This window comes from Lissotriton helveticus, chromosome 5_1 (genome assembly GCF_964261635.1).
Source record: "Lissotriton helveticus chromosome 5_1, aLisHel1.1, whole genome shotgun sequence".
Classification (NCBI taxonomy): Eukaryota; Metazoa; Chordata; class Amphibia; order Caudata; family Salamandridae; genus Lissotriton; species Lissotriton helveticus.
In genome coordinates this window covers 1,810,950,327-1,810,962,882 of record NC_136065.1, presented here as the reverse complement: position 1 = coordinate 1,810,962,882, position 12,556 = coordinate 1,810,950,327, and the positions used below count along the sequence as shown (strand labels likewise).

Here is a 12,556-nt window from a genome sequence, read left to right as displayed (position 1 = left end):
TTGTTCAAATGATGTGAAGAAACTTGAGAGAGAATATCGGGGGCCTATTATATAGAGTTTGGGAATGGACTGTGGGTAGAATAACTTTTGAGCCATGATTAAAATGGGATATCAGAGTCCTTGTACTCATTAGGTATCAGTGGTTTTCTAGGGATGATTTATAGGTGGTGCCTCATGCCTTCTTTGAAGGATTTTAGAAGATGTAAATTACAAAGTGGATATTAGAGTTGGTGAATTCCTAGTTATGAATTTGATTTGGTATGTTAAAAGCATTTTGGATTCTAACAGGGTTTCTAAACATGGTTAAAAATATTTTAGAAGGAATACAAAGATCTTGTACATGGGACAAATACAATTTGCTTACTAAATTTGTTTCACACGTTGGCTGCACACATTTAATTAATTTCACGTGATAACATACACTGGAAAAATATCTGTTGCAAAAACATAGAGTTCAAAATATAGATTGCCATAATCTTAACCGTGCATAAATGTCCCCCTTCAAACATGTTCACTTCTATGTATTGCCTAAATCAAGCCAACTGCACTTTCCACTTATTTTAGGTGAATAAATGTTCTACTTAAACTCTAATCCAAGCAGATTTGGTGGCAATTGCCTAATAGTGGGATTAAGTACTGGATGAAATTGATGAAGGGAGGTATTTATGTAAGAGAGAGATGCTGCTAGTTTTGTTTCTGAAATTGATTTTTGAAAAATTGATTTTTGAGCTGTGTTTTCTTTTCATCCTGATGGCTTACAAGCATTTTCCCAGTGGAAAATATCTTTCCCAAGCAACTTTATGAGCACAGATGCAAACATAACTATAAGCAAGTGAATGAGTTTGAATAAATTAAAATAATTAACAATCTTTAATAAAATTCATTATGATAAACAAAACATTTCAATAATATAAACTTTTCATCTGTTAAAAATATATAGAAGATTAATTCTTCGACGCGGGTTTCGACACGAAAGGGTGTCTTCGTCAGGAGTAGCCAACCAAATACCTAAAAATTTAATTAAAACATGATTTAATAGAAAGGAACTCATTCTTATAATATCGTTTGCAATGAAATTATCTATTCATATATTACATGTACAGAGGCTTTGTTATTATCTATCTACAAATACTGAAACATGAAGAAGCAAGAGTATGTATTTATGACAACCAATTGTCGAAATATCCAGCTATTTGATACATGTAGAATTCAACTGATCAAAGATTATTTGCACGCTTATTATTATTCTAATGTATACATAACATGACAAATGCTATACTTGATATAGTATAGAAAATAATAGATGTGAGAAAGGGAGAAAGGTCAGAAAACTTTTTTATATATAGGTCTTACTCTATTCCATCTTTCTATGTCTAAGGCCCATCAGCTGTGCTTTTTAAGAAAAACAGAATTTTATTTGAACGAGGCTTACTTGTGATTTATTTCACGTAATTAATGATGTGGACAAACTTTCATAACCGGGAGCTTGAAACTTGATGAGAAGGTCGCATTTTAAGCACTCTGAATATAAAATGGCGAATAGAGAAGACATACGCTACCTTCTTACAAATAGATTGATGTCAAATATTTCATTAAAACAGACTATGAATTTGTGGTATTAACAACCTACTTTTTCATGCGGATCGTTATTTGTGGCAATTCTTGATCGTAGAACACAGTATTAATTTTTTGATTAAAAATATTGAGATTATGAGAACCGGTTTCTACCATCGTTTTAGTTGTGCTAAAAAGGTATATTATTAGCTTATAGTGTCTATATTTCATAACTGTTATACAGCTTACCTTAAAACAGTTAGGATTGGTGTAAGAAAGGGCCCACTTCAGATCCTGCATGGAGCGCTACGCATCGTAAATTTAAACTATAAAGAAAAAATTAACGTTATAGTTCTACCGAGACATGTTTTAGGAGAGGATAAAACTAAATAATTTTAACATTTGACCGACTGTGAATGTTCTGTACCTTGCTATATTGAAAGCGCTTCTCGAGCACAGGAAATGATTACGGGCGTGTGGTGAAACGGGCACGTTGATATGAATGATCTACACGGTTAATCTAAACAAAATTCAAAAAAAGGGGGGGACGGAAAAGATAAAAGGATTTAGTAACATATAAAGGGATACCCATTAGAATACACCGTACGTATCAGCAGGATCGCGATACTCCAGGACAAAACGTACCTCTTTAAAAACAATCCTCTTAGCAATCTGGATGCGGGTCTGTATTGGCGTGGACATCGCGCGGTCGACCGGGGGTGGAGGGGGGTTTGGCTGTTTAAGTAGACGCATATCAATGACGTATTTAGTCATGTGATACGCTTACAGGGCAGTCTTATATTTAAAGAGATAGCTCTTAAAGGACGTCCGATTCTCATGTTCATGGATATAAAAAGCTGACTAAAACAGCGATATCAGAAAATATTGTGTAATTATGGCTATCAAAAAATAACAAATCATCTAATAATAAGAAGAAAATAAGACAATAATATACGCAATATATTTATTTTGAAGAAACTGACATTCTGTTTGTATTAGCTTTTTAGAATCAAGTCACATACAGGGAATTATTAAAACTATATAGATAGAACTAATTCTAATGGCAGTGTCAGAGAGTCACTTCTCAATATATAAACAGCTTGTATGGATCTAAACTTAACCGAAATCTCTTGTATGGGAGTAGATATTTAAATAATAGCATTTTCCCAGAGTAGATCATTATTCAGGCCAAATCTGAAAGTATTTAATGTAAAAATCCAAAACACTTCTTTTTTTAGCGGATACGGAGTCCTCCTTTGTCCTCTGGTGTGTGGATTTTTTCTAATATTCGCCAGCGAATATCTACAGGTTTATGCTTAAATTCGATAAAATGTTTTACTAATGGTGCCATAACTTTACCAGTAAAATGAAAAAATGCAACATTAACAACATATGTTTCCATGCTACTCTTCCATGCAATAACTCATCAGTCCGAACAAGGTACTTACTTTCAACATTACGTTGTTACAATAAAAGTCTTTTCAGGTGCTGTGTCGCAGGATTGGACATTGTACTATTCGTGAAAGACATTTTATGGATTAGAGTATTTTCAGTATTTCATACCAATATCTAACAGTCCTATCTTTCCTGGTGTACATTATAATATTCAGGCAGTTCAATACCAAGCCCACCCATCATCGTCCCAATTAGAGGTATAGCAGTCAACCTTAAGCACTGCAATGAACAATGTCCTCGTAGCAACTCCAATTGATAGAAGAGGTTGTTTGATGGGTATCGTACCTGTTGCTGTACTACCCATTCTGCAATCTTTTTGTCTTAGTTCCTGTTGCATTTCAGTTTAGTTTGTTGATGCCCAAGCCAGCAGGTTGATTACTGAATCCCTGGTCTAAAGCTTAACTTCCAGATCATCATTATATTTTTTTGTCAGTATCACTGTGAAATTCTGGGATTTTAAGATTTGTTTGTCTTTTTGTGTCATAAATCTAGTAAGCACATCAAATGTCCGTACGGACCTGCCTACCTGTAAACTCTTCCATAGCAAGCCATTCTTGTTCAACAAGTATCCAAAACACAGCTTGCCCAGCTACATAAAATCTGATTACCCTGTTTGATACCTAGAGCACCCTACAAGGAAACGTAGCTAATTTTTCAGACTAATTTTGGAGTAATATTTTGGCACCATTTAAATGCAGTTGAATCTAGTGGGTCTACACTCAGAAAGGGGACAGGTTATTCGAGAGAGAGAGGTATACTTTAACTAATATAACGTTATTTATTTGGAGGGGAGAAAATATATAGGGCCTAATTCAAATGGAACTCCAATATCGCCTAATGCATGAGAATTCTAGATTACCGAACAAACAAAAGATAAACAGAGGATCAGCTATAAGTGACTGTTTGGTGATTAATCCGAAGAAAAACATTGGTATCAGTTCATAAAGAATACTGAATTCCATGAAAAACATGGATACAAAACAACATTATTGTCTGAAGTGCATGAGGATATATATATATACACATTTGTTATGAGCCATATATATTGCGATTAAACGAAAATGTAATAAACAGATTTTAGAACACTGCTGTTGACCGTCTTGATAACAAAATCTTCAAGTCATGCCCCACGACTAAGAAGATCCCATTGAAAATGGGGGTGCTGTTGGTGATGACTCCTGGACACTCTTCTTCAAACCCAAGAACACAGCAAATGATAAGCCTGTCAACTGCGACACTGGCCTCCTCGCTGACAAGCATGACATTGACTACCACTGCCACAATTACACTGTCAGCGGCAATAGAACTGTCAATGACTACATAGTTACCTTTTTTGTCATCTTTGAAGGCACCTCAAACCCATTTACAGTGACCATTGTAGACATGTGCTTAATTATCTGTGCATATCTTGGACTCTGAGCTAGACGATGATATCAGGCACTCAGATAAGTCATATAGTACTGCGCAACTGAATGTGTGGTACATTCCAGAATACAAAAAAGTGGTCTTTGAAGAAGTGGAAGGAGACACATACTACCAGCAAGGCTATGAGGAGTATAATCTTTGAACCTTTTCATCTGAAGGCCATCCATGTGTGTAAGGGTCGTCGTAATAGTGCAGTCATCAGTACACAACCTCATGTAGTGCAGGGTCAAATTGTGGACATTTTCAAAACTGGATTCTTCAACTGCAACATCTTTAATCTCGACAGTGTCATCTGGCAGAACCTCTATTAGATGGCAGATGCTCCCCTCGGGAACCCAATGCATCCTCAACCACAAACTCCAAATATTTAACTTGCAGCACATCCACCAATTGTGCAATGCACAGTAAGCCCAGCGCCAAGGGATGTGTGATTAGAAGTAATCAGAAATCTGACTTAGATAGGGAGGAAGTTGAGGTAATGGATGAAGGGCAGGAGGAGGACTGAATGAAGAGACTTCCTCTTACCCAAGGTAGGAAATAAATATTCCCTTACTCCACAACAGACTCTCCACTGGACAATATTGCCTGATTTCATGCTCTGCTAGAATGAGTATGGAATAGGGTTGACCTTCCAGTATGTTTGGTGGCGCAGCAGTGTTTCTTGTATGACTTCAAACACCAGCCGCTGTACTCCCAGTGGTGTTGTGCCTGAAAAAGAAATCTAGGGCTCTGCCAGACTCAGAACCAGTATGTTTAACAAACCATCCTAAGTTTGATTCTGTTAATAAGGAAGCTGCCCAGAGACATTCAGACAAATCCTTAAACACCGATCTTTACCCCCTCCAGTTAGAGATAGGAACATATCGACAACTTGGCACACATAGTGAGTTCTATGGTGGTGACTTCCAATAAGACAGCAAAAAAGCACTGGCAATCCTAGGCCAGTATGGCATCCAAATGTGGCTTGATATCTTTCCTCTTATAGACTTAATCCTGGACAAGAGGTCAGAACAGTCTAAGGCAATAATTAGGGAAGGAGCTAACACTTCATCTTTAATCATCTTTGCAGCAATAGAGGTATCAGATGATCGTTTTTATCTGCTTGTAGGAGCCGCACCGCTTAGCGGACCAGGCTGAATATGCGTGTAGACAGTGCCTGGTAGTGTTAAAACGATACAGATATGACATGCTTGCAGTACAGATGTGCTCCTTCCACTTCATTTCAAGGCTCCAGGTGTTGGCAAGCTTACACGGGGAGGTTACAGTCCATATGGTAGCAAAAGTTGCCACTACTGCCCATCCAGACAAATCTGGTTACGACTAAGGATACTCATCAGGATAAGACCAAGGCTGTCAAGGCTAAAACAAGGTGACGGTAAAGGAGAAAGGTGCCACTCTGTCCTGCTATCAAGATGTCACAAGGAGAGCCTTACTTGTGTATGCTGCCCCCCATGCTAACCCCCATACAGACTGTGGGGGGAGAGTCAAAGGTAAGTTCCTGTTTTTCCTGTGCATGGGTACAGATGACCACAGATTGTAGTGCGCTCCAAATTGTGCAGCCAGGACATACACTGTCATTCCTGGAATGACCTCCAGATCATCCACCCTGGAAAGAGCACAGTCTGCACAAATTCTTCTCCTTCGATAGGGAATGTACCGAAACCCCAAAGAAGTCTGGGCAATTTATTCCGTGTTCTTCCTGGAGGAAAACAGGAAAATAGGGTACAGAACTAAATAGGGGTCTGAAAAAGTATTTTTTGGGGTGTTCATTTTACAGTAAGTCCTTCTGGTGCTTCAAAAAATGAGTTTCTTACCTCATTGGACTTACAGAACAGCTACTTCCATATTTGTATGCACCCATATTCCGGACAATACATCTAGCTGTTTAAGTACTTACAAAGGTGCAGGGTTCTTATTTTCAGGGACTATTTGCGCTCCGCTACGTTCCTGATTATTGCCTGTCGGGCTAGATAGTTTTGGGTAGTGGTGCCACAGGAAAGGGGTGACCCTCTCAACCCCTTAAGAGATGTTGCTCACACAACACCTGTACTTTGCAAACAATTTCCTATGCGCACACAATTAAATTTAAACACTGGATAATACAATTATCACCGGTCAAGCGGAATTACACCATATGCCTAGAATATAAGGAAGCCCTGAAGAGTCAGAGCGACCAATACTCTGACGAAACACGTTTCGGCTGGTGCGTTGTAGCTCGAGCAATAAAAAAAGAATTGCTCAAACAAGAAGAAGTGGACAATAATTTTATTGTTTTTTTGACCTGGCTTATGATTCTATTATCCAGTGTTTAAATTTAATTGTGTGTGCATAGGAAATTGTTTACATCTAGCTGTTTGTTGCATGGCACTAGTAGTACTAGTTGAAAGCTCTCACCAATCTTTATTCGCAGTGTCACCAGATGTACCATGCTTGGACTGGCTTGCCAGTGCTCCTTCAGAAGAAGAAACTTCAGTTTCCATAACCACTTGTATCAGTCTCTTCCATCAGCTGTGTCTGATGCTAACTGTGCAGAAGTTTTCCATTCATATGGAGAAGAGACTGCAATTTCTAGGACCAATCTTGAACACGTAACTTGTCGAAGCGTTTCCCCCTAATGTAATGGGTTAAAACATTTATAACATTGGCCACTTGAAGTTCGGTCATCTTCACATTCCTGTGGACTGCAGGAAAATGCTGGCACAACTGTTGGCACTTGCTACAACATGGACTTACAACGCTAAATAGAAGGGCTTTCAAGTCTGGTGTATGGGTGAAAGGCTTAACCACATCTCAATGCAACCTCATTAAGTACTACTGTACTTATTGCACCTAACCCGAGGTCTCAAATACTCCTCTGTCAGAGTTTACTCGGTCGCAAAATCACTATTTGGGTGGATGAGTGATGTGTCAGCATTTTTCTCACGAAGGATCGTCAAATAATTTAGACAACTTTTGAAAGAAGGGCCTTTTCGTACCTTTCCACCACTCATAGGCCCTCCAGTATCATGGGAGTTGAATACAGTGCTTGGTCAGCTGGTGCTGTCTCCCTTTGATCTGATCCATAGGATGCATCCCAAGTTTCTGTCATCAAATACTGCCTTAGTGATAGCTCTCACCTAAGTCTAGAGAGTTAGAGAGCTTCACGTGTTAACCATAAAAGAACTGCACCTTTGCTTCAGAAAAGCCTGGAATCGAGTGCACCAACCCTAAATTGGTGCCCAAGGTCCTTCGGACTTTTAACTAAATGAACCTGTTATTCTTGCTCCTTTTTCCAAATACATGCTTTCAGCAGAAAGATCATTAGTTGGATTTGTGCAGGACTATCAGATTTTATTTGGACAAAACTAAAGACCTCTCTACTTTTGGGCAGTTATTGCTCTCGTTTGGCCACCCAAGTTGGTTTGCCATCTACCTAAGCAAGGAATTACCCATTGACTGTCGGCCGGCATCTCCTTCTGTCACAGTAATGCAAAGCACCCACTTCAAGTCAGAGTGAGGGCAAATTCCAGAAGAAACAGGGCAACAGCAACTGCATTGTGCACAGGTGTACCTCTCTTGTTTATTTGCCTGACAGCCACATGGAAAAGCTGACACACTTTTATAAAGCAGTACTGCCTGCGTGAATGCTGCAGCTGATACTTCAGTGGGTGAAGCAGTCCTACGCACCCTGTTTCAGTACAGGTGAGCTTACTTCCCTCTTTATTTACATTTGCTCATTTGATTTACTGTTACTGTTCTGATACAAGTAGATTAATCTATGAAAGATCCAATGCTAGAGAAGGAATTAGGTAACTAGCTGTACCTCCAGTTCTCCAGCTTTGGTATCCTTCATAGATTCAGATGTGGGCCTTCTCACCCCTCCACCTCCGATCAGAGGCTCACTACCTATTATGTGTATACTCCATCCTTGTGCAATGAAATGTGAGAAATGGTGGCAACTAGGGAGAGTCGAGTGCCCAACGCATTCACCTCACTGGCTGAAGTGTGGGTTATTTTAAATAAGTAGATGTCCTTCTAAACAAATGTTATTGCTGAGCCTCTGGCCATTTTCAGACTGGTTTCTGATGTTTAAAGTTACCAAGGTTTCCCAGGCTGAAAACAGGAAATAATTCAAGCGATTTGAATTTATGAAAGATACCACTGGAGTTACAGGTAAGTAATTAACTTCTTCACAGCTGCGGCTCATACCCCTCTTACACAAGCCATTTTCACAGATGTTGAAGACCCTTGAATGGCACATCAGATGAGACGGGAAGGTTTGTATGGGTACCTGATGGACAGCGAAGGCTTTATAAAGCAAACCTGATGAGATGTAAAGAGATTTTGTAGAATATCTGTTAAATGGTCAAAGATTTCAACTTGGAGTGCTTGTTAACACTTGATTTCCTTTTCTCACAGGGGACGGACATTTCAGAGTAGCCGTAGTGGCACTGCTTACTTTGGAGGAATTTGCTCACCAACAAGAGGAGGTGGTGTAAATGAGGTGTGTATTCTAGAACAAGCGACAACAGTGTCCATCTTAACTATTAGTGCCTTTTGTCTGCTTATAATGCAAGCAGACTGCTGAATCCTCAGTGCAAGTGGGGGCAAGCAAACAGTTAGAAGGGAGCTTTTCGTTAAATAACTTCTTCAGGTTTCCTTTCTTTCCCGCTCTACTCATAGTGATTTAGTTTTATTGAGAAAATGAGGTACTCCACATTAGCTTGTCTGTCTGATTTGTGGCAAAATAAGAAGTTTCTACTTTAAATTACTCTCCCTTTGTCACTGATAACCAGTTAATTTGGGATGGTATTGCAGGTCTGCTTTAATGTCCTTTGTTGTTTTCTCATTAGTAATCTAACTTTTCTATGATGCTGATTCTGATGCAGTGATCATATCTTTAAATGTTGAGAAGGTTCTTAGTTCCAGACACTGTGATGTGGTTCTCCTTTAGGACACTAATGTGATCACAATATAAATGGATCACAAACTTCTCTATCTTTGCAGATTGGTTGCTCTCCGGCCCAGCCAACAGGAGACATACCCCATGTGAAAAAATTAATCTTAATCAACTAGATTCATTAGAGTTATCCAACTTTCAATGCAGGAGAAAGGATTTTTGCTCCCCTCGGCAAGGTGACAGTTTTCTGACTCAGCATTAGGGTCTCATTTGCTGCAGGCGGGTTGCAATTTGGCACCTGCCTGTTGGTGGTAACCCAGGCAACTACCTATCATTTCCTTTCCATAGCACTTTTATGAACCTGTCCCCTATCTTTTCAGAAGAGGAAATACTTCAATCGATTGGCTGAAACAACTCCCTTCTGTCGAACCGAAAAATAACTACTATTTTTCCAACATGATCATTAAAATTTGCTAGAGTAGAAAACCGAGGTGAAAATTTCATATATAGGATGAACATACGAAATCCCTCTCTGTCTGATAGTGGATAAAATCTTCACAACTCCTCTCTTTGCATATTACTCTCATCCACTTGAGGCTGGTGAAGGTGAAATGTAGTAGGTCTTACATTTCACTGGTAAATTCTGGTATATACTCTTAGATGTATGCAGGGTTATGTACATGGCATCTACGAGCACCAAATAAAATAACAACTGCACGATATTGTGGTCCGTATCCGTTATTTTATCCTGTGCAGGATTGCACCAGAAGAAACTGAAGTTTGGGTTATGTTCATATATTCATAGCTAAATGTATGCAATTTTTACATGCATGTATACAACTATACAGAAAGACATACACACGTACTTCCATGCATTAACTTAAGCATATGTTAAGATATATATGTATATACTAGCATTCCACTGACGCATACATTAGTGTACACATGCCTTCTCAATTCATCATATACTTTATACATTTTCCTAAGTGTTAAATCTCCAAGTTGTCATGCTGCTTGTCTGGTGCATCTTATCTGTGCAACAGGCCTGGGGCTGCAGCATGCCATATGTCCAGTCGTTGGAGTTGTTGAAAACATCTTAAATTGTCCCATTTGGTAAGTGAGTAGCTTGTCCTGTTCTACTCTTCAAATTTGCATGGTGCTTGTCTGGTGCACCCTATCTGTGCAACAGGCCTGGTGCTGAAGAATGCCATATGTCCAGTCGTTGGAGTTGTTGAAAACATCTTAAATTGTCCCATTTCGATAGTGAGTAGCTTGTCCTTTCCTACTCTTCAAATTTGCATGGTGCTTGTCTGGTGCACCCTATCTGTGCAACAGGCCTGGTGCTGAAGCATGCCATATGTCCAGTCATCGGAGTTGTTGAAAACATCCCAGATTGTCCCATTTTGGTAATGAGTAGCTTTTCCTGTCCTACTCTTCATTTCATTGTGGGTCTTGTAGCTCTTAATTTGTAGTAGAAAAGTCATGGAATTAATAGAACAGGACTCCAAATAAAGACAACAAAGGGGGTAGATGAAGTCGCCAGCGCCTTTAATTGTGATCTTGCCAAAGGTCTCAATAATCAGGCTCCTGCCAAAAAATGCATAGTAAAAAGGAAGTCACCTTCTACAGCCTGGTTTACTCCTTCATTACAGGGTGAAAAGAGCAAATGTAAACATTTGGAAAGGTATTGGAGGCAGGCTTATCTGTAAAGAGTTAAGCAACTATGTAAGGAAGTCCTTAAGGCCTTTAGGAAAAATGTTTTCAAGACCAAGCAGAGCCATTTGTCAAAGACATTATGACGTTGAACAATGAAAAAAGGCAATTTTTTGCAAAGTCAAGTCCTTTTTTAGCCCTGGAGTAGATCAACAAGCCATTCCAGCTTCTCAACGTTTATGCGAAAATTGAACTGTATTTTTTTAGGGGAAAGTGGAACACATTTATGCCAGTTTTAAGAAACAGGCATATGAGAGTCCTACAATGGTGTAACCAGATGATTTCTCCTCCATTGGAGTCAAATCTGGGATCTTTGAGAGAAGATCTCCTTGGAAGAATCCGAACCTATCATTAGCAAAGCGAGATCGGGATTGGGAGTAGTTAAAAACCTCTCAAATTGTCCCATTTCGGCAGTGATTAGCTTGTACTGTCCTACTCTTCAAATTGTCATGGTGCTTGTCTGGTGCACACTATCTGTACGACAGGCCTGGGGCTGCAGCATGCCATATGTTTAGTCATTGGAGATGTTGAAATCATCTCAAATTGTCCAATTTTGGTAGTGAGTTGCTTGTCCTGTCCTGTCCTACTCTTCTTTTCATTGTGTTTATTGTAGCGCTTAATTTTTAGTAGAAAACAAATGGAATTAATAAAACAGGACTAGTTGGCTTTAATAGATGTCGCTCTTGTGTTAAAAGCAACTACTTAGCAAGTCTGTAACAAAGCTGTAGTACCCAAGCCATTACTTAATATCCCTCTTAAGTCAGATGCAACAGCTTCAAATGTCCTTTACAAAGTTGAGGGGAATGACGGTAACATATAAATGTACACAAACTCTTTCACCCTTTTGCTACTATAATGAATTGTGCTTGCTTTTATTAGGATAATGTGCCAAGGCAGATGTATGATGATGAGTCTGTATTGCAACCTTCAATACATGTTTTTATTACTTTGGAACTTGCGATGACAACTGAGTGTACATAGGTACTAGCAGTCGCTGGTAAATTCAAGTGCCTTAAACCTCATTCTTTGCAAATTGCTTTTTAACTGGCACTGTACATGTGCCACTAAATTCCGGTTTCCTATGACTGAATTTTTCTGGAGATTGGCAATTCTTTAACGATATCACAACTTTTAATAAATGTCTTGATTATTATGGAGCTCCTATGACGACAACCCATGGTATAGATAGGAACTCGCAGTTACTGGCAAATTCAAGTCACATCAACCTTTGAGTGGCAGTATAAATTTGTGTCCGTAAAATGCATTTGTTTTTTATTAAAACGTCCTCACTGCCTTATGCTGTGGTAGAAAGTAGCAAAGGGTTAATGTTAGCTGAGTAAACCAACAGATAAAGATTGTTAATGAAATGTCATTTTATTCAAATATACACATAAATATATATTTTACTATGGTTTTTCTTGAGGCTAGCAAGACTATCACAGTCAACTGCACAACCCAAGTTGTTACTGGAAATCCTTCTCGAGTCTGCTGCTGAACTTCCTCTAGTTACTTGGTGTCCCTCTTGAGGCA

At 39.0% G+C, this 12,556-nt stretch overlaps 1 protein-coding gene across 1 annotated transcript in view; it reads left to right on the top strand.

Annotated features, from left to right (window-relative positions):
• The window catches only part of ADAM11 (ADAM metallopeptidase domain 11), a 381,539-nt gene that overhangs the window by 172,133 nt on the left and 196,850 nt on the right, over positions 1-12,556 (top strand). The window contains exon 12 of the mRNA XM_078645153.1: positions 8,833-8,917. Within this exon, the coding sequence (XP_078501279.1) occupies positions 8,833-8,917 (85 nt within the window). The remainder of the gene's footprint in view (positions 1-8,832; positions 8,918-12,556) is intronic.